Source organism: Anguilla anguilla, chromosome 16 (genome assembly GCF_013347855.1).
Source record: "Anguilla anguilla isolate fAngAng1 chromosome 16, fAngAng1.pri, whole genome shotgun sequence".
Classification (NCBI taxonomy): Eukaryota; Metazoa; Chordata; class Actinopteri; order Anguilliformes; family Anguillidae; genus Anguilla; species Anguilla anguilla.
This window is the reverse complement of record NC_049216.1, coordinates 15,633,319-15,655,812: the sequence shown is the minus strand read 5'-3', so window position 1 is coordinate 15,655,812 and position 22,494 is coordinate 15,633,319. Positions and strand designations below refer to the sequence as shown.

Here is a 22,494-nt window from a genome sequence, read left to right as displayed (position 1 = left end):
GAGGGGCTCCTGGGTCAGGGAAAACCTGGCGAAATGCAAAACTCTTGTCAGTTACAGCGAGAAGCCATTTGATAGTGTGCAGCAAAACACTCGCCTGTGGGGAGCACGTCCTGTTGGAAGCGAAGCCAGGTACGAGAGAGTACCGTTTTTAAAAACGGCGCACTTTGGAACACAGGGTTCTGACATAGGTCCAATTAGTGTACTCAAATTTCTCAGCTTATCCAACGTAAACTCATACGGGTACTTAAAATGGTGGTCTGGAAATATACAAAATAAATATACGTGGCAGCGTGGTGTGGGAACTCTGTTATATGACCATTGGAAAGCAAACCTTATCTGCGCAGCGCTGAACGCCCAGCTTTATGCTCTGAGCGGAGTCATCACAAGTTAATGTTCAATGTGGGTCAAACAATCCGTGCTCACACCCCACAGCATCTGTTTGTAATATTAATATCCGCACAGGGGCGTGGTACAGACATGGGGTCGCTCACTGCAGACCAGTACCAGCGCATCAGCGGGATGAGACTACCACAAATTATTATATATTTATTTATTTTAACCCTTTGAGCCAATCACAGCTGGCTGCCCTCTCCTGCTTTCCACACGTAATGTAGACAGATAAATATCTTAACATCAAATTCATCAGTTGAGCATCCATCCAAACTAATCAACACTGCAGCTCAAATCATTTTGGCTCAAAACAAAAGAGGTAATTTTGAGAGCCTTCCATCCACATTTGTAAGAATACACGTGAAAACATATTTTTCTCATCAGGAAAACTAGTACAACTGGATGGGGTGGGGGGGGGATCATTTTTAAATACAGTGAACAGATCCCTTTAATGGAATGTTCTGGAATGTAATCCAAAATGGCAGCTTTCTGGAATCTAGGTCTTGAGATGGGTGTTCTCATCCAGCTCCAGCTCGCATTCAGAGTCCTGGTCCTCGAGGAAGTTGTACCGGCGGTAGACCGTGCCGTCCCGGCTGGTGTAGACCACGTCCGCCTCGTCGCCGCTGTCCTCGGGTTCGGGCACGCCGTGGGGCATGTGTTCGTAGTCGAGCCGCTCGCCGCCGCCGCCCAGCCTCTCGTAACGGTCCTTCCAGCACAGCCTCTTCCTGGACCGGGCTTGGACCAGGGCGTACGCGGTTAGCGCCGCGACCAGGATGATGAGGGAGACGGGCAGCGCGGCCGGGGTGTGCTGGAGCGTGCGGGTGCTGAGGTTCACCGCCGCGCGGTCCTTCTGCGTCACCGGCCCGGGGGGCTCCACACACAGCGCTGCCAGAGAGAACCGGACAACAGCCTCACACGCCTGCCGGGTGTACTAATGCCATATCGTTACATTATTCATGTTCCCCCACTCCACTGTGACAGCCCATGGGTAATTTTAAAATATCCTGCCTATATAATACAGTACATTTCCAAAAGGCTCATTCAAACTCATTCTGCACTTACAAATGAAGCTGAAGGGACAGAAAACCAGTGAATACACGGTTACTGAAGGGCTAGCTTTCATCACCCCTCCCATTTTGCAGAAAATGTATTAGCCCAATGGAATGGTTGGACGGTAGATATGACGAGCCAATCAGGAAGCCCTACCTGTGGTGGTGTCGCAGAGGCAGCAGTCGGTGGCGTTGGAGGCCGTCTGGCAGCACCTGGTGCAGCGGTCCTCCAGGGCTTGGAGCGCAGATTCGGGGTGGCAGGTGACGCACTGGTCCGGCCGGGGCCCGAAGCAGTGCCTGCAGGAGCCGTCACACGGCTCGCACTGCTCCTGAAGCCCCGTTAACACAGAGGCTGAGCCACAGCACCACAGGAAGCTACACGGCTGGCCCTAAAGTCTAAACGCAGGCCCTGAGGTCTAAACGCAGGCCCTGAGGTCTAAACGCAGGCCCTGAGGTCTAAACGCAGGCCCTGAGGTCTAAACGCAGGCCCTGAAGTCTAAACGCAGGCCCTGAGGTCTAAACGCAGGCCCTGAGGTCTAAACGCAGGCCCTGAGGTCTAAACGCAGGCCCTGAGGTCTAAACGCAGGCCCTGAGGTCTAAACGCAGGCCCTGAGGTCTAAACGCAGGCCCTGAGGTCTAAACGCAGGCCCTGAAGTCTAAACGCAGGCTAAACACTGGGCCGAGTCCATTTGGATAGGTTTACAATATTGGCATAAATCAAAAAATCTAAAGGAATTTTACCAGCATCTACATGGTTTGAGGTAAATACATTCATTCCAGGTCTGATGCACATGACCAGAAAATGGTGCCATCCCATCTTTACCCCCTCGAGCCTTCGCACGCGGTACTCACCTCCTCAGAGAAGTAGCGGCTCTCCTCGCAGCGGGGGTAGCAGATGCCGTCCTGCAGTGTGCTCCCCCAGTCGCAGGTCAGACACCCCTGGGGCGTACCGTCTGCGCAAGAAAACCCAAAATCAGGCTGAACCCGTCAGGCACCAATAACAGGCCCGTGTGGGTGGAGCGGAGGGACAGTGACAATGACAGCAGTGGCGTTATGACATCATCAGCACAGTGCAGGTGCCGGCTTTTATCAAAGGAAGGACTGCTGGCAAGTTTTGTCCATTGTGCAAGATAAGATTTCAAGTTTTGCATGGATTGAATGTCACATTCAAATAAGAAAATTTGGGTCCCTGCTTGATGAATTTGGACGCTGAATTAAGGCAGGTTCCTTGGACAGAAACCACTTGTCAAACTGCATTCTGTGGAAAGCATTTGGTTGGAAAATACCACGCGTGGATAAAGTAGATGGCCCTTTTTATTATGAAAGAGGGGTTGGTGTCCAACCGACTCTGGCCTTCAGGTTTATTACCTCGAGAGAGGGGCCTCCATGCACCCACGAGAGAGGGCAGCGACACATTACACAATATTATTACACATTATTATTATTATTACAGGCATTTAGCAGGCGCTCCTATCCAGAGCGACTTACACAACTTTTACATAGCATTTACATTGCATTTATACAACTGGATATAGACTGAAGCAATGCAGGTTAAGTACCTTGCTCAAGGGTACTTGACACGACAGGGCGGGTGGGGCCGCCATTACCTGTGCAGGTCTTGCAGCTGGAGTGGCACTGGCGGCAGGCGTGGGCCTGCTGGTAGAACCTCTGCGGGCAGCGCTCCACGCACAGCCGGGCGCCCCGCAGGTCCAGCAGGTGGTGGGGGCAGGCCAGGCAGGACTCGGGCCCCGGCCCGGAGCACAGCTCACAGGAGCGGTCGCACCGCTCGCACCGGCTCCCCTCAGCGTAGTACCTGCAGCAAACACGGCCCGGTCAGAGGCTGGCGCACGCAGCGCCCGGGACCTCCTCCGGGAACGCCAGAGATGTGGTCTTACCCCGTGGGGCAGTGGGAGAGGCAGAGGTGTGGTCTTACCCCGTGGGGCAGTGGGAGAGGCAGAGGTGTGGTCTTACCCCGTGGGGCAGTGGGAGAGGCAGAGGTGTGGTCTTACCGCGTGGGGCAGTGGGAGGGACAGAGGTGTGGTCTTACCCCATGGGGCAGTGGGAGGGACAGAGGTGTGGTCTTACCCCTGGGGCAGTGGGAGGGACAGAGGTGTGGTCTTACCGCGTGGGGCAGTGGGAGAGGCAGAGGTGTGGTCTTACCCCATGGGGCAGTGGGAGTGGCAGAGGCAGTGTTACCCCGTGGGGCAGTTGGTGGCAGGGGTGGTCTTACCCCCTGGGGCAGTGGGAGGGACAGAGGTGTGGTCTTACCCCGTGGGGCAGTGGGAGTGGCAGAGGCAGTGTTACCCCGTGGGGCAGTTGGTGGCAGGGGTGGTCTTACCCCGTGGGGCAGTGGGAGAGGCAGAGGTTGAGGAGCTGCAGGTGGCCGGGGGAGCAGGTCAGGCAGTCCTTGGGCGACGCCCCATTGCAGGAGGCGCAGATTGGGTCGCAGGGGGAGCAGATGCCCAGCTCCACGCCGTCCGCCTGCTCGCTGGAGGAGAAGGAGCCCGCGGGGCACTGGCTCACACAAGAGCCGTCTGCAGGACAGAGACACGGCTGAATGACAGCAGGCTTCATTAATCAATCACACTGCAACTCATTACCACTGCACTGCAACTCATTACCACTGCAATTCATGATCACACTGCAACTCATTACCACTGCACTGCAACTCATTACCACTGCAATTCACGATCACACTGCAACTTATTACCAGTGCAATTCATTATCACACTGCAATCCATTATCACACAGCAACTCACCATCACACTGCAATTGATTATCATTGCACTGCTGTTAAAACACTACCTCATTCCAATCACGCTGCATGCGTCCATACCCGGAACAACATTATCACACTACAGCTTAATGCACACTGTCCTCATTATCAACTGCAAATGTGGCATCTACTCTCTCAAAGGAAAAAATGTACGGAGATGTGACTAGATCAAAAGAGGCATGAATGGCCAGGCCTGGACTGTTCTGCAGAGATATTCTGCTGAATTTGGGGAGGGCGGCAGTGCATTACTGTGGAGGAATCTGGGCGTGGCGCACGTCAGGCAGTCAGAGGCTCCGGGCCCGTCGCAGGACTGGCAGTGGCCGTGGCAGGACCGGCAGGTGAACTGGTTCTGCTGCAGGAAGGTTCTGGGCGGGCAGCGGGAGTCGCCGGTGACGCCGCACATCATGGTGTTCGGGTCCAGGGCCAGGCCCTTCTCACAGCGGGAGCACTGCGTGGGCAGCGGACCGGAACATTCCGCGCAGGTCTGGTCACACTCTGGGGGGGGGGCGGATAAATTATAATCACAATGTCAGGGCCTCAACACTCCGCCTGCCCATCCCTGAAGAAAAAAACCTGAGTCACATCCTTGTGCAGAAGCTCAAATATTTACACTTTTTATCAGTGGGTCCGTCAGCCATCTGTGTTATGCTTCATTATTAGTTTCCCGTGGTGCCCTCGCCCGCCTATCCGATAGCGTACCTTGGCACTCCCCGGCGGCGGTTTCGTAATACGTGCCCGCGGGACAGGCCTCCAAGCAGGTGCCCTCGTACAGTTTCGGGTAGAGGGCGGAGCAGGCCTCGCAGTCGTCCGGCAGGGGCCCGGAGCAGGTGGCGCAGGTGGGGTGGCAGCGGACGCAGCGCCCCTGGTCCAGGTCTTCGAAGAAGCCCTCCGGGCAGCTGGCCTTGCACGCTCCGTCCAGGAGCAGGTACAGGAAGCTGCACCCTGCAACGAGGACAAAACGTTCCGCAAGAACGACCGACACGCTCCACGAGTGCCCCTGATCAGCTTTATGCGCCGCCACGTTTCCTTAGTAACCCCCAACTGAACACCAGACCTGGGTCAAATACATATTCAAATTATTTTAATTACTTTTAAATACTTATTTAGAAATTATTTGAAATTCAACATTTACAAATACTGAGCATTTAAATTACTGAATGTACTAGAAAATACATTTAAGGAGCATTTGCATGTATTTGACCAAAGTCTGATGAACACATACGAACAGAAATGGTATGCAAATGTTGAGTTTGGTTCAGTTATCTTTTCCTTCAGCTCTTTACATATTAATTAACTTCAGTCATGTGTGTTTTTATTTGGCTTTAGTTCAGACAACAGTTATTCCTCCCTCACCCTGGTTTCAATCCAAGGGGCTACAGGCTATTCTCTGAAACATTAGCATTAGTGCTCGGTTTGTTTTTCCATTACTACTGTAAGTAAATGGAAATTAATATCACTGCAAAGTAACGTTACACAAAGCCAGCCTGATCTTTTAGGGAAAACCCTGTTTCTACAATTAATACATATATGTCCCTGGCACGTTTGCTACTAGGTCCATCTTAATAAAATAAAAATTGTATGTTTTATAAAATTCAGTCCAACTGGCATTTGTTCTAGATTACAGCAAGTTAAGAAAACTATACTCATTACAGAAGTAAAATTCATTACAAAATATAACATTGGAAGACAATACCACAATGAATAAAAAATAAAACTGAAAACTAAATAACAATGAGAGCTTCCCTAAGCTCTGGAGTTGTAAAAACTACATTTTGTGAGAAGCAGGTTATTAGTCTGAAACGAAAGTGGCAAATTTAGTATATGACAAAGACGTAAAGATAGTCAAAGACTTCCTGGATATACAGTAGAACAGGCCTTATGAGCGCTCCTGACAGGTTAAGACTAGCCAGAAGATGGCTGTGATTAAAAAATATAATAAAATAAAAACACATGGACCTGTACATTTTGGAAGAGAAAGGTGGCTCTGTAATTGTACATTATGTTTTTTGCCAAATCGTACACAGTCGTGTTTTTGTATCTGTTAATAAAAGTACGCATCAGATGACGGGCGTCTGAAGGCCCCACTCACTGTAGCAGCTGCGTGCGTCTGCGCAGGCATCGCAGTGGGCTCCGCAGCGCCTGCAGCTGCCGTCCTCGGCCGCGTAGCTCCTCAGGGAGCAGTTCGCGGCGCAGCGGCCCTCCTCCAGGTAGCGCCCCGGCGCGCAGGACAGGCACTGGGACCCCGTCTCGTCGCAGGTGAGGCACGGGCTGTCGCAGGCCCGGCACGTGCCCTCCGCGCTCTCGAAGAAGCCCCTGGGACCCAAGCAGAGGCGTCAGCGGGACACCGGCGCATGTGAAAAACAGCCGGCGGCAGGACCCCCGGCCCAAAATACCCACGGCTAATCGCTATCGCCGTTTCAAGTTCTCATTTCCGTTAATTAGGTTTGATTTCTTTTAAGTTGTTCTTTCTCCCCATTCACCGATTTGAAATGGCTAATTGTGATTTCGGAGTCACCACTTCTCCTCTGGGCTCTGTGCTAGCCGAGGCATGAGTGCTTCTACCACACACTGCAACATGGTGACCGTCATCCACAGTACAGGCTGTGCTTGAGCTCAACTAGCAATCATGAGAGAGAACTATGCCACTTCTGGTAGCTTCTGGTAGCCTTGTGGGGAGGGAGGGAGGGGGTGGCTAAGAGTGATATCCTGAGGAAAGCTAGCTTTCCCCAACCTTACCCTCAGAAAAATGAACCGTCTCCTTGCTGAAGAGGTTCCCGGTCATAACCAGTCATTTGCACAGGACAGGGCTCAAGTATACACAAACTTCAGCAAAAATCGCTCACAGGACTGCGTGACACTGGCTTGTTGTAGACAAAGCAGAATCAGTGGGGGCAGGTAGTTCAGCCTCCAATTGGCACAAAGGCCATCTAGATAAGCAGGGTGTTATAGCAGTTCTCCAATTTATCTGGCTTGATGTGCAGGAAATTAAAATTATGCACAACCTGCGCACAATTATCTCTTTGAGCAATGAGGCAATGAAGTACACTCAGGATAAATATTATGGTCAGCCCTTGGTCAATAAATCAAACAGATGCCTAAAACATTTAAGTAACTTCAATGACAGACATATCTGTATACTTTAAAGTTATGATAAAATAATATATCAATGCACAGAATTAAATGTTCCTTTTCACAAACACTTCATAAGCAGTTGAAACTTGAAATTAGTGAAAGTCTGTTTCACTTTACTCACGTTTACTCAAATTTTAGCCCTTCGGTTTGGACAGGTTTATCAGTTCTTTGCCAGAGCAAAATTCAAAAACTGAACGACTGCATGCACTGAATTAGGTCTAATACTGAATCAGTATAGCAAACTTAAAATAAATAAAATGAATAAAAGATTTATTTACAGATTTAGTTGTCTTTAAGCAATTCCCCCCTTTGGCTTTGCTAAGCCACACAAGCAGATGGTGAAAGAGATGAAATACAGAACTGAAGTGACAGTTCAGTCAGAATCAATTCAGCTCAGCTGAAACAAAACCACCATTCAATGGGGGACTTCAGAGACTCACAAACCAAGAAAAAGCACTTGGTTGGACAGGCATTGATATATCTGCCCTGTAAACATCGTTTTGCGCGTTAACTTGGCACATGCGACTGAACTATCCATGGGGGATGATTTACAAATACAGATAAGATTTTTCCCCCTTCATGAACCCTAAACAGTAAATGTCATTCAACGTCAGTTCATGTCATATAATTTACCAAGCTTTGGAGATATTTCAGAACACTGCCTGAATATTAATAATGAGTCACAGTTAATCTTTGGCCTTTGTACAGGACCTGATAAGAATGGGATCGTTTCAGCATATCCTCAGTAGTCTGACAGCCAATCAGAGATTTGGTGAAGCTGGCTCAGAGCATGCAGACAGCCACTTACTCAGGGCAGTTGGACCAGCACGCCCCCTGGTGGAGAAACAGTCTGTAGTTTCCCTTCTTGCAGCTCAGGCACCGGTCGCTGGTCTCCTCGCAGGTCTGGCAGTTTGGGGAGCACGCCTCGCACAGGCCAGTGCCAGAGTTCGCAAAGTATCCGGGGGGGCAGTGCTCCACACAGGAGCCCTCCTGATCCAGGAAGTAGCCTGTGTGTGGCAGAGGGGTGAGCAGTCACATACAGCAGTAATCAGCCCAATGTCAGTTCAGCTGCGGTCAGGCAATTGTCAACTTTGTACTCCCACTGATAATTTATACATCATGTTGGATTTGTTATGAATATTCATCAAGGACTGTAGCTGAAGACAGAACACTCATAGCAAATACAGAAATAAACCATAACCTTGCCTGATGATCCAGAACCTCTAAGAATAAGGAAGTACAGTGGACCAGTGGTGAACATTCTGTTTTTATACAGATCTGTGGTTTCTATAATCCACTGGATAAAACCCGATTGGAATGAGTTTATGAACGTATGTAGGTTTTGGACATATAGCTAGCTGTGAAATAAACTTCCACCTGTGTGACTTTGAAAAAGTTTGAAAAAGAATGGCAAATTATGGCCATTTCACATTAAAGCCATCTCTCACCCAGCTTGTAAAATTCTGCACAATTCTTTAGCTTTGCCAGATACTAATATGCACATTAAAATAATCCACATATCTAAAATGGACATTCATAATTTATGGGGGTTTACATATCAGGCAATACTTATTTGAGAGGGCTGGCCACAGTGCGCAGAACATGATGAAGTCATGTGATGCAGGGATACTGTACCTGTAAAGCAGGCAGAGCAGTCGAGAGCCTGGGGCCCAAAGCACGTCTTGCAGGAGACGTCACATGAGTGGCACTCGCTGTCCATCCCTTAGTAAAGAGGAACAGACCAGCTATGGAACAAAATTCCCTGTTTAATTTGGAGCACCCTGCCAAATTAAATCCTTCCTTGCTGGGAGACACTATGGAGCAGTAAAACTGAATGACTGTATTCCATTTCAGCCTGATGTGATTCTCCACAGCCACCAGTGTTGAACCAGTACTCCTCTCTCACCAGCAGAGGGCAGACTCGTACAGGGTGGATTCAGGGGATTAAAATGTCATTTTCTGTGGCGAGGTCTGCTGCCATAATAAAAACAATTACGTATTCACTCTTATACACTACACATAACACCTTCAGCCCACATTTTCATCTACTTTCGTTTTAGTGCCAGTTTTCATAGATTACTACATTTCTGCACAAGGATACGCAGCTAAAAAAATTAAAGCTGAAAACCTACACAGGCTTAATGCAAACTGACCAATAAACCCAAACCTGAGGTACAATGTTTCCCTTACCCTTATGTATACAGCATGATCATACCTGCAGCCAACTGTGGTACATTATTGGAGCATACAGGGTACTCCCTCAGACACGTCTTTAAAAAAAAATTTAAAAATAAAATACAAAAAACTTAAATCTCCAAGAAGAAAGTAAAATTAAAGATTACCTCCCTTCTTTATTCCCTCCAATATTCAAAAATAAAAATGATCTTTTAAAACACTGCACACACTGCGCTGTATGATACCCATTGATCAGGCAGAACAGCCTGGCACCCCCGGCACACTCACCATCGTAGTACTGCCCCTGCAGGCAGCTGACGGTGGGGCACTGCCCGTACAGAGGGAGGTTCCCGTCGGGGCACATGTCGCAGTCCCGCGCCTGCAGGCCATGGCAGGCCTGGCACGAGCTGTGGCACGCCTGGCAGCGCCAGCTGCTGGTGTCCCTGAAGCTCCCGCCTGGGCACTGCTTCACGCAGCCGTCCTCTGTGGAGACGGTACGGAAAGGTCACGGGCTCCGAAGACCGATCTCTCGCCCCCGTTACGCTCTCACAGGTTCTCTGTACTTAAAGTACTGCCTCGGTTATGGACTTATTTAAATATCCCCATGCTACATGTCCTTTGCTACTCAGTTTCATGCAAGTCAATCTGAGCCACACAGCAACCCCAAAACTAAACTCGGAGGAAACTGGTTTGATAACCCTGGTCAATCCTGACAAACATGAGAAGTTTCAATTCAAGAAACTTGTGGAGTTGTGAGGAATTTGTCTCAGTCCTTCATCAAACACAGCACACAGTAAGGAAAAATGCTAAATCCAACCATACATAGGCATGCATCTCCCCAAAAGCAGGCAGCAGGAAGCTATTGGTTTGCACTGGTGAGGGGGGGTGGGGGTGTTGTTTAGCGAACACTGGCTGGATAAAGGATTCCCAGACTGTCAGCACAGGCAAAGACAAAGGACCGGGCGAACCACAGCTCAAAAAACATGTCTGCCCGCTCCGTTCTGACCGCTCCTCTGCGGTCAGATGAACCGAAGCGCTGCCACATTCCCCCTGGCAGGCCAGCTGTGAAATTGTGACCCAAATCACTGGGAACCGGACCCCAAACCAGGCCTGGCCTGTACAGACCGAAGTGCAGGGGATGCCAAAAGAAGGGGGAGGGGGGAGGAGAGAGGACAGAGGGGAGCCATCTCAGAGCTCTGGAATAATGGCATAAACAATGGCCCAGCACAGCCTAAAGGCAAAAGAGCAGCTATTTGCTTTTCACTGAGTTACTCTGTGGAACTTCACTGACTTGCCTCATACAGCACTTTCAAATCAAACCGATTGTCGACAAATAACGTTCAAAATTCAATTAAAAATAATTTCATTCAGCTACTGGAAAACCATGAAGTCCATATAAAAACAGGAAGTTTCCACTCCAGTTCCATCCTCTCACATTATTTGCATTCTTCACATTTGCATCTTCGGTGACATCTGCCAGGGCAGGATTTGTTATCCAAATGTGCACTTGTGCCCAAAGCCTCTTAACTCAAAGTTGTGATTGACACCTGAACAACAGCTCAACAGCTACAGAACTCTACACTCTCTAAAGAGCATGTTCAGCTGCTGGCTCTTCATGACATATCAAGTTGACCCAAAAGGCAGTTATTCATATCATGCTGGTACCCTGGTCTGGAAATGGCTTATGTTCCCTTGGCCGTACCCCACATGTACTATGCACTCTAACAGGAGCCCTGCACACAGTATATATGGTAGGTATAGTACAGTCATATGCCCATACAGGAAAGCAAGCAGTCTCTGCTAATTCTGGTTCTTGCGCTTAATTTTTTTCCACCAATGTTCATTTCTGTGTATTATGAAAAGCATTGTGTAATGTCATAGCCCTTACACAATGCTTTTCATAATACACTCTCTCAATGCATGAATGCCACTGCGGTTAAAGTGGTTGAATTACTCTGATGCCCACGCTCTATGAGCCAATGTCTCTATTCCAGACACAGGCCACATATAACACCACGCCCATCTCTGAGCACACTGCTGGGAGGAGCCAGTGCAGCTGTAACTCAAGGAACCCCCAATCAGCCCAAACCCATCTAACTCCTGAGAGCACCAGCTGCGGTAACTGTGATTGGTTAAAGATCGTCAAGGCCTGAAGATGCAATATCCTGAAACTTCATTATGACGCAACGCTCATCTCAACGAGTGCCTTTACTGACAGAGCTCTGCCGCACTGACGCTCCCCCCACAGTTATCTCAAATATTACTGACCAAGGTCGTGGGCAACTCAAACGATACTGACTGGACAGGAAGTGCTCGGACGATACTGACTGGACAGGAAGTGCTCGTCCTGGCAGGACAGGCACAGCGTCTTGCTCCGGCAGTCGGCGCACGGTTCGGGGCAGCGGACGCACGTGCCGCTGTCCCCGTCCTCGAAGGTCTTCTGCGGACAATGGCGGCGACACTGCTGCCTGTACCTGAAAGGACCAAAAAAAATAAAACAACCGATGAGCCACTGAGGGAACTTGTGGAAACGACAGCCTCCTCATGCAGGCTTTCACTCAAACGGCAAGCACATGGCAGGGTACTGCAGTTACTGTGGGGGAGCCGTCCACTTAATCCACCAATCAGTGTCAGCGAGTGCAGGAGGAAATCATCAAGCAGCCACAAATTGTCAAGGACAAAAATAAGAATCAGGGCTGATCAGTGGGAAGGTGTGAATGCTTGCCACTGGGGTTTTCCCATTATGTGGTGAGTTGTAGAAGGTCCGTATTTTGCTTTTTTTAGTGCATTACTGAAATAAATTGCAGCCCTTTGCCTACCGGTGGACCTGCCTCTCATTGACTTTTAAAATCTGAGTTCCAGGACAAAAGAAGGGGGTTCAGTCCTCAGATCAAAAAGACCCATTTGGCAGGACTGAAATTCTATCATTCACAACCCCTTCCGTGTCACATGGAGAAACTGAATCTGGCAGCTGCAGGCACTGAATCTGCAGACTGAACTGGAGCTGGAGAGTATATGTGGGGGTGGGGGGATCAGAGATCTGACAGCACACCCAGTATTCACAGGATGAGCACAGCACACTGCCTGCAGGGGAAGTGGGGTCACTTTCACTGGTTTCATCATTAGACTGAAAAGACTGCCCCTCAGGTGCTCCAACAGCACACCATCACTGTTATATTCACCTCCGCCACGCACACACACATACAAACATGCACATACACACACGCATGCACACGCGCACACACATATGCATGTGCGCGCATGTACACACAAAAACACACCCACACTTCTCACAATGGGCTAATTAACCGACGGCTCCTCGGAGGCCGGGGGGGCGAGCCTGACTAGCCCTGTCATTAATCCCTCCGATCGGCCTTCCGTGGCTCCCCGGTACTGAGACACAGGTGACTGCGACCCGAGATGGCAGACTGCGCTCCACAGTTCCGAGTATATGATGGTGATGGTATGCAGGCGAGAGTACCAAATGAATGGGCTCACGTCAAGCTGAAATAAAAGGGATCATATTCCAAAGACTAGCAGCCACACAGGGTGCGGCCCTCTGTCTATTGCCAAGGCCCTTCTGACTCAGCGCAGCCTGGGGAAGGGCAGACCGCCACCTCGCGACCTCCTGACCTAGCCAATACGGAAAGCGGGGCCCTTCAAAGTGGCCAACCACGCCTCCTAATACGGGACAAAGGGCTGAGGATCCCCTGCTCTTACCCAGAATTCCTCAGCGTAGCGCTTGGCCCACCTTCTTCCTGACTGTAACCATGGCGTCCCGGTTACCAAGCGCAGGGGACTATGAGGGATTCCTCCCTCGCACTTGTCATTTATTTAAGAGGGGAGGGGAACAAAGTAAACACCGCCGCGCAGTTTTAAGCCTTGGCACTTTCTACAAATCTGCTGACCACAGTACATTTTAGATTTGACTATAGGTTAGGGAAGGTGTGCTTTAAGACTGTAATCCATTGATCATATTCATGCCTCTACATCACGTGTGTCTTCCATGACATAGCCCAAGGTCTTTATCAGAACATATTTGCTCCATTTTTATATAGTAACTATGTGCAAAGAGAATGTGCATGACAGCCAAGGAGTCAACATGGACACGCATGTATCAAAATACAAGCAGACATGCAGACAGGCATGCGCACCCACACACACACAGCACAGACATGATGTTCTGCACTTTCATACAAGAATGGTGTGAATCTGCTGGCTTGCTGGAGAATGAGAGCAACACTTCATTTCACCTGCCTCCACTTCCTGTGTGTAGACCAGGAGGATGTGCCCTCTTTGCCTCTCTAACCTGCCTTAGACTAAATAAGGGAGAAAAACACAAATACAAACAAGCAAGCAAACAGGACTTAACTTGACTGTTAACATAACACCTAGCAGACATGTGCAGTTCATTGGAGTGTAAAATGAAAGATCTCTCAGGGAGACAAGTGGTACAACAAATTTAAAAATAATAATAATGCTTGGATTTAGCAAGGGTGTGCTGGTCTCAGTTTTAATTCAGTTTAATGCAGCCACTCACTCTGAGGATATGCAGCTCGCCCACGCATGTTTAACTGCGAATAGCCCCGAGTGGCGTATGTGTGGTGCATTAAGTTACAGTGAACAAAGATCCTTGTGAAACCGAGAGGGTTAACATCTCACCCATATTGAAATTAATCTCTCCATGGATCTCTGATGTCTCAGTAAAATGACTGAAAATGAAGTTTTGGCCTGAAGGTCAGAGCACAAAATGTGACCCATAATTTAAGTCCTACGAATATAATGCAGTGGATCTACAGCAGAGCAAGCTATTTACTGGTATTTTTAAAACGCTACACAGAACAAATTGCTGGTGCCTACAAAATGGCTCCCAAGCAACTTGGTAAAGGTGCCCATCACGAATGCAGACTCTAAACATCAAAGGCTGTAGTCCTGGCATTGTCATTAGCCAACTATGACTGGGCAGGATAGAGCCGCTCTTGTTCTCTCCGGGGTAGGGTTGGTTAAGGTTGGCTAGGGTCCTGGGTTTACTACTGCATTAGCTCTTCTGTACACACCAGTTTGCCCACAGACTCTAGTTAACGATCAGTGATAAATACACCTCTCCTCTGGTCTGGTCTGTGCGCACTCTCTCCTGTAGTCCTGCGTGGGCCGCAAGTTCAGCAGCCTCCGGCTAGGAGGAGCACACGCATGCGCTTCAACCGCAGCGCTCTCTGCGTGGACACAGGCAGCACAGCGCTCTCTGCGTGGACACAGGCAGCACAGCGCTCTCTGCGTGGACACAGGCAGCACAGCGCTCTCTGCGTGGACACAGGCAGCACAGCGCTCTCTGCGTGGACACAGGCAGCACAGCGCTCTTTGCGTGGACACAGGCAGCACAGCGCTCTCTGCGTGGACACAGGCAGCACAGCGCTCTCTGCGTGGACACAGGCAGCACAGCGCTCTCTGCGTGGACACAGGCAGCACAGCGCTCTCTGCGTGGACACAGGCAGCACAGCGCTCTCTGCGTGGACACAGGCAGCACAGCGCTCTCTGCGTGGACACAGGCAGCACAGCGCTCTCTGCGTGGACACAGGCAGCACAGCGCTCTCTGCGTGGACACAGGCAGCACAGCGCTCTCTGCGTGGACACAGGCAGCACAGCGCTCTCTGCGTGGACACAGGCAGCACAGCGCTCTCTGCGTGGACACAGGCAGCACAGCGCTCGCTCGAGGGCCAGTGCTGTGGAGGAAAGACGGGACAGGACGAAAGAACGAATGTAAAACCTTTCCTACGTTTTCTGCTTTGGGAATGGCTACCTCGAAGCATAGCGGAATGGACCCTATAGGATCGGGACTGTGCGCTCTGGAGCGAAGAAAGAGCCTCAGTGTCCCCCGGCCGAGCTCGGGTGACAGGGAGAGGGGACTACGCTCGGCGGCGTGTAACTCGATGAGGGGGAGAGGAGTGGCGTGCACAATCAGAGCTCTGTTCTGGTTGTGCACAGAGCTCAGGTACAGCGAAGGTGGTGGGGGGAGGGGGAGGGGGGGTGTGGAACGAGACACTGCTAGCTCCAGTACGGGCACTGACTCACCTTGGGCCCGTTCAGTCAGGCTAGAAAAGGAGTGGGCGAGAAGAGGAGAGACTGACTAACCGTGTTCGTCTTGTGCTCACCCGACATTTTAAACTGAAAAACGCTTCGGCTCTTGAACAGTTATATTACAGGGTCTTGCTGACAGCAGTGTTCGTCCCAACAGCGCTAACCAGAACGAGTCACCAGCGTCCTCATACTAGCCATGGCCATGTGACACGGAGAGGGCAGAGAACTTTAATACCAAACCCAAGGTGACCATCAAACATGCTAATTTAAGCACCATTAACAGCTCATTTTGCTGTACATAGACCGATCTGAAGCAGGGTCACTACCACTGCATAGTACTGGTGACCAGAGAAAAGGAGATCAACGGTCATCAGAGACAGCAACTCCTTGTATTAGACAACAAAGGTGTGTGTATGTATGCTTGTGTGTGTGAGCCTGCCATTAAAATGGCCTAAAACAGGGCCGTGCTATGTCGGCACAGAAATTTTTTCTGGCTGAAATGAGGTAGTAAAGAATGACACAAACGGACTCACAGAAAGTAGCCGGCCACACAGCTGCTGCACAGTTCTGGCTCATCTGTTTGTGGGACAAAAGGAGCGATCAGCACACAAAGGCATCCTGTGTGACAAAGTGCTTTCCCCTGCTCAAGGAGAGGCTCGCGTGAAAGCAGCAGAGGGAAAGCCAGGCCACCACTGATCTTACTGTACACTTTGGGGGGGAAAAAAAGAAGTTAAAAAAAAATACTTTTACATCTGCCATTTTGGCATCAACATCAAAAGCCATTCACTGCAGTGAACAACAACAGACAGCCATTATCCTTTTTGTTATTCATTTGCTCAGCTGACAGTGAGTGGCCTCCATAGCTATATATATATATATATATATATATATATTCACTTATAAACATATATTATCCAGTCCATTTATGAAACCATTCTGATTAAGTACCTTGCTGAAAAGTTACTGTAGGACCATAGTACAGCACTCAGGTTTTGAATAAACAACTTTATGCCTTTTGAGTTGAAAGTTCAGTTCCTTGACTTCTATACCCGACTGTCTCCAGTACAGTTATATGTAATATGCGTGCAATTTTACGCAAACAAAAGGGCTAATAGCACAGATTCACCTTCATAAACACGTTTTGGCTTCATTGGCATGAGTAGATCTGGCTGGTTAGTCCAGAGAATGTGCGCTAATGGAAGCCTAAACAGGACCTACGTAGATTCACAAATTGGTAACAAAGGCTGAGAAACTTCATTCTACAACGACTACCTTTTCACCTAACCCATGAATTGTTCTATTTGAGCTACAGAATCCTATAGAGATCTGTTCTATTAGCCGCAGCCCTCAGGATGGGCCGACCGCATGCAACCTACCTGGTGAACAGGTTTTGCAGCCCATCTCACAGTCAATGCACTCCCCTCTCTCAGGGTCTGCCACCTGGCCTGCAACACACAAGATGTGGTGGAGCTCAGTAGGACCTGGCAACTCAAACCGTCCATCATTGGCGCCATGACTCCGTGCTTCACAGTGTTCCCCTCTCCAGCGACATCCCCGCACGATGCATCACTCTACCCCTCCACCCACTTAAACACAAACACTGTCATCTCTCTCCTATGCCCAAATGCTCTAAAGCCCCCTTACACACATATACTCACTGGTTTTCTCCCTTTCCCACACACTGAGAGAAACAAACAGTGAACAAACCCCATCTGGAGAAACGGACAGCAGAGAATAGGCGGGACGTCCTGCAGGGAGGTGCCCCTGCAGACTCACCCTCTTCGCAGTCAGCCTTCTGGCACAGCCCCCGCTGGAGCTTGTAGTTCTCCGTGCACTTGGCGCAGATGTGGGCGTCGGCACACAGCTCGCAGTTGGGCATGCAGGGCTCGCAGGCGTACAGGCCCCTGTCGGGGTAGAACCCCCGGGGGCAGTGGAGACGACAGCGCCACTGGTGGAGGAATCGCTCCGACCCGTCTTCATCTGAGGGGGTGGGGTGTGGGGGGGAGGGGGTGCCACAAACAAAGTTAACAGCAGGCCAATACTTCCTGACTGCTGAAGACCATTCAGTTAGAGGTTATGGCAGGCATGGTTTTTCCCGATCAAGTGGGCTCCACTGGAAAACTGAATCAATTCATCACTCATGGGGCTACAGGATGAAAAAACAACCCACCAGTGGTACTGCAAGTTCATTCGTTGCATACTAAAAGAGCCCGTACGCACTTCATTCAGAATTCAGAAGATTGATGTGATTTATTCACACTGATGACTGATTCTTCATCACATCACACACATCTGTTAATCTTACACCTACTCATTATTCACACTGAAATCTTTCTATACTCTAGTTTGGAATTTATTTTAAGAGACTGAGAATTTGTACAAATGATTTGAGACAAATACAGGTTAGTAATGCTAGAGAATAAACACTGTGACTACAGAAACTAATTTATGACAAGTTCCAGCCACAGTCAACAGCCCCACAGGACAAGGCACAGGCGACTGCACTGTACCACCATGCCATTATCAATTTAAGCATTGTTAGCGATATGGATTAGGCACCCGTTTCACCTCAACAAGACAGACATTATACTCATATCAATTGGGATTCACAAATCACAATAACCACAATGAATGTCATCCTTAACATTTGGCAAGCTTGACTCTCTCTTCCTGATGCAAATTACCAGTATTGAGGCAACAGTTGCCAATAATAAAATTGCGGTGTAAGACAAGACAAACACTTTGTGAAAATAATTGCATACAAACTTGGACAAAGTACATTCTCCTTCGACTTAGAAACAACAGCCACAAATAAGACAGACAAATCTTGTCAGAGATCAGTGGGGAACAGCTTACAGTCCCCAGGTTGCTGAAACTTCCTTTGCGGTAACTACACTACACAAACCTTGTTGACCAGGGGCACAGGGTGTGTTTGCACATCAAGATTAAATATTCCCACAGTAGACCAAATCAACAGAGGCCTGGACATGTTCTTATGCTCACATTCCACTTTATTGTAGTGAGGGCCTCCTTCAGAACTACACAAATGGGGGGGAAATATTCTGTTGTTAAACACCCAAGCCCAAATTCCTTGATTTCATACCACCACACCAAACAAGATTCCTATTTTTCTTAAAAAAAAAAAATTAAAAAAAAAAGCAAACCACCTTTAACAAAAACAATGGTCTAAACTATCTGGTTACCATTTTATGCTGTTTCAGTATTCATCATTCATGTGGCATTTCCAAAACAAAAGTCTTTATTTTTTGTGTTAATCTTGATTCAACCAGTAAGGTCAATTTAGTGACAGCCTGAGGAACTCGGGAGGGTGGGCTCTGCAAAGGACAAGCACGTTGCTAGGGTAACAGCATCACACTTTGATCACTTCTGACGGGCTCCCGCAAGAAAGGTCTTGAGACAGAAAGCACCACCAGTCGTGGAATTGTACCGTTAACCAAATGGTTTTCTGCTAAGGACCACAGTTGCTTTACCAGTGAACTAGGCACCAAATCTGAAAAGTCCAAGATATTCATCTGTACAATGGACCAATATTGAACGGTATTGGTTGCCCTGGTGAAAGGACGGCCAAATAAATAAACAATATCAGAGAGATGCCGGATGAAAGCAAAGCCTTGTCTAAACACTTTGCAGTGGATGCTATATTAAGTGAAATGCGACGTCTGTCTACAATCGCAACTCTGAGTATCTTTATGAACCAGGTACCTCCTCAAGATCGAGGAAAATGCGCATCTATGAGATGGCTACACAGCTCAGCAGCAATGAGCAACGACTGGAGTAACCGTAACCTTTAAAACAGTATTAAGTTTTAAAAATAAAAAATGCTCCCTTCTCTGTCATTATCAGGTTACTAGCACCAAGATACAATAAATCACAATGTATTCATTAAATTACATTTATCTTTTTTTATTTCCTACGCTCACATTAACGAGGTTCACACATCGAGTCAGAAGCGCGACATTAGCAATTAACAAACTAGCCAAAGGTTCGTAAGCATTCAAAATATCAAAGTATTTTAATTTAACATTTCTGAGGCTACATATTCAAGCGTTTGCAATTTGCGCTTTTGGATTTCTCTCAAGTTGCTAACTTGCTATGAAAGGTGATTTTATTTGGTGATCTCAAAATGATTGGCGTGGGGCACAGTTTAATTGCCCCTCTTCAATTTTCTTCGCCTTGAGCCATCCGATATACATCACGCTCTAAACAACCACTTCTTTGAAGTCAGATTGTCCGTTTGCCATTTGGATAAATGGTGGTGTATTGTTTCCTTGATTTTAGTTGTAGGCACAATAGGGAATACGGACTAGCTCTTTCTGCCTCATGAACCTAACTGAGGTAACCGGCCGTTGAAGAGAAACACAAATATAGTGTTACGATATATGATTTAGGAGAATAGAATTAGACCTGCCACTACCTAGGACAAATAATGTTATATACTATTTTTCATCAAATAATTTTCATGAAGTTTATACAATATTTTGATTGGATCGAAAATCAGAAGGATGCTGTGCCGTGCATACAGATATTAAACAAACGAGCCAAATATTACTCCCATGTTCATCCGAAGTAGCCTAATTAATAGCCTACATTAATAAACGGCCAACCTGAAAATACAAAATACTGCGCATATACAAAATTATAAGTTACACCTACCTACTCCGCAGGCTGTACATTCGAAGAGCTCGTGACCGAAACATTCGGTGCAGGTGGGATGACATCCAACACATTGGTTTTCCAGTACGAATTGACCACTGGGACAGGACAATGAGGAAGGTTTGTTAAGTACAAACCCTATATAAAATATTAAAAGTAATACCGAGAAACCCTTGGATTTCATCTTCATTTCCATTCTTTTTCAGGGAGTAATCCTCAAAGACGAAAGACGAGACCACGGACGCCCAGCCTGTACCAGGTGAACGCAATCTCAATTGAGACCTCGGCGTTTGCGCAGGCAATCAGAGTGCAAACTCGTCCGACAAGTTTGTTTGTAGGGGATTGGACAACTGGAACAATTGAAGTTCTCCAGGCTAGCAGTAACTGTGATACTCTTAAGAACAGCGTCTACAAAATGATTGTAATATAAATGTAATTATCTTTATGTCCACAATGCATTAATTTATTGTCGCCGGCTCTTTTCTGAAGTAAAAAATAAAAAAGAAGGTTGAAAATAAGACACAGGGGATGTAGGTTTAGCGGTAGGTTCCATGATCCACCCTAATTCTACGATAATCTCTCTGTCATATTGAGAATGAGCGCAGCTTTGAACTCATGTTCAACGTAAGCGAGATATCATCAGATGGGGAAAGTATAATTCCTGGTGCCTGCACCAGCTCTTGGATGCTTATAGACTTGCGATGCATAATGAACACTCTTCCTTCATCTTTGCAGATTGAAGACAAACAGCCAGCGTTGAATAATGAGTATTACATTGTAATTGAAGTACCTGTCAGATATTATTTGTTGCTGCAAAGAGCCTATTTTCCTGTTTTCCCAGACAAACCTGCCATAGCTGTTCCCATAATTCCAATTCCACACATTCACATATTTCTGGGTATTGCAAAGAAGCCTTACATTTCCATTGAATTTGAAATGTGCAGTACTGTGTTTTACTTTGATATATATAATAGAAATGGAAGAGCAGTGTTGGTTGCTCAAACATGGCAAACAAGGTGCAAATGAAGTTGGAGGAGGTGAATACAGTTTGTGTGATTAATCATGCTTTTCTGCCTGTTTGGTGTTATGTAAATTCTTACAGAGTACATACGATACCTATAGGATTCATATGCACTCTGTTAGAGTTGAGCTAAGACTGGACATTTTACTGTTTGTATATTAAAGAACATATCATAAGATATAAACAAATTAGAGCCTCTCTGTATGCAGCATGCTGTCTGAGTCTGTCTAATCCTGGAGGACAAGAAGAATACTACCCTATTGTTTTCTCCCACTTGACCATAAATTGGATATGGTTTGATTGCTATTTGGATGTGAAACATCTTGGGAAAACCAGTTTACCTGCTCAGAGTTGCTTTGGTAGGCCAGTAGATGGCATACTTCCCTCTAAACCAAGTGGAATAGTTTCCAAGTGAAGTTGTTCGATTTTTGACATGATGTGCATTAGACCTCTGCATTGAATGACCAATGCGGGTTTGGGGATCAATATATTAGACTGTTGCAAGTTGAAAGGATTGGTTTCATTGGACTGAATAGTTTATCTGAAATCTGGGCAAGCTCAAATGTGTTATACCTTTACAACATGGGACGACATAGCTCAGGAGGTAAGACCAATTGTCTGGCAGTCGGAGGGTTGCCGGTTCAAACCCCGCCCTGGGCATGTCGAAGTGTCCTTGAGCAAGACACCTAACCCCTAACCTCTAACTGCTCTGGCGAATGAGAGGCATCAATTGTAAAGCGCTTTGGATAAAAGCGCTATATAAATGCAGTCCATTTACCATTTACAACACACCAATTAGGTTTCATATGAAATGCAGTAGAGGCTGTTTCCCGTTACTTTTTAGCCCATCATTGCCTGGCCTCTCCTACCTTCTCCAGTTCCTATGTACACTCTACACCGATAAGCCACACCATTAAAACCACCTACCTAATATTGTGTAGGTCCCCCTTGTGCCGCCAAAACAGCTCTGACCCGTCGAGGCATGGACTCCACCTCTGAAGGTGTCCTCTGTATGTATTTGTATCTACTGTATATTTGTATCTGATATTTTGTATCTACTGTAAATTTGTATCTGATTGTGTTACTTTGTTGTCTTTGATGCTGCAACAGTGCAAATTCCCCCCGGGGATCAATAAAGTACTGTACTATTACTACTACTACTACTACTACTGCTACTACTACTTATTACATTATTAGTTTTA

The 22,494-nt window shown here is 47.6% G+C and overlaps 1 protein-coding gene across 1 annotated transcript; it reads right to left on the bottom strand.

The window, feature by feature from the left end:
* Nucleotides 1-530: 530 nt before the first annotated feature.
* On the bottom strand, nucleotides 531-20,807 carry LOC118214893 (proprotein convertase subtilisin/kexin type 5). Its single transcript, XM_035395180.1, has 16 exons — nucleotides 20,272-20,807; nucleotides 17,374-17,577; nucleotides 16,974-17,042; nucleotides 16,131-16,173; nucleotides 11,851-11,996; nucleotides 9,811-10,005; nucleotides 8,983-9,069; nucleotides 8,156-8,354; nucleotides 6,305-6,528; nucleotides 4,915-5,157; nucleotides 4,465-4,710; nucleotides 3,778-3,973; nucleotides 3,047-3,252; nucleotides 2,292-2,392; nucleotides 1,597-1,768; nucleotides 531-1,275 (listed from the first exon to the last, which is right to left on the bottom strand). Exons 1-16 carry the CDS (start codon nucleotides 20,465-20,467, stop codon nucleotides 887-889), a joined length of 2,916 nt encoding a protein of 971 aa, XP_035251071.1. The 5' UTR covers nucleotides 20,468-20,807; the 3' UTR covers nucleotides 531-886.
* Nucleotides 20,808-22,494: the final 1,687 nt, after the last annotated feature.

What these genes read in the sequence shown, in the direction of transcription:
- LOC118214893 (XM_035395180.1), bottom strand. Translation starts at nt 20,467, where the DNA reads ATGGAAATGAAGATGAAATCCAAGGGTTTCTCGGTATTACTTTTAATA. An exon ending in TGTGTGGCCGGCTACTTTCT is followed by an intron (nt 11,997 to 16,130) that starts GTGAGTCCGTTT and finishes TGGTCCTTTCAG; the next exon opens with GTACAGGCAGCAGTGTCGCC. An exon ending in CGCCGCCGGGGAGTGCCAAG is followed by an intron (nt 4,711 to 4,914) that starts GTACGCTATCGG and finishes CCCCCCCCCCAG; the next exon opens with AGTGTGACCAGACCTGCGCG.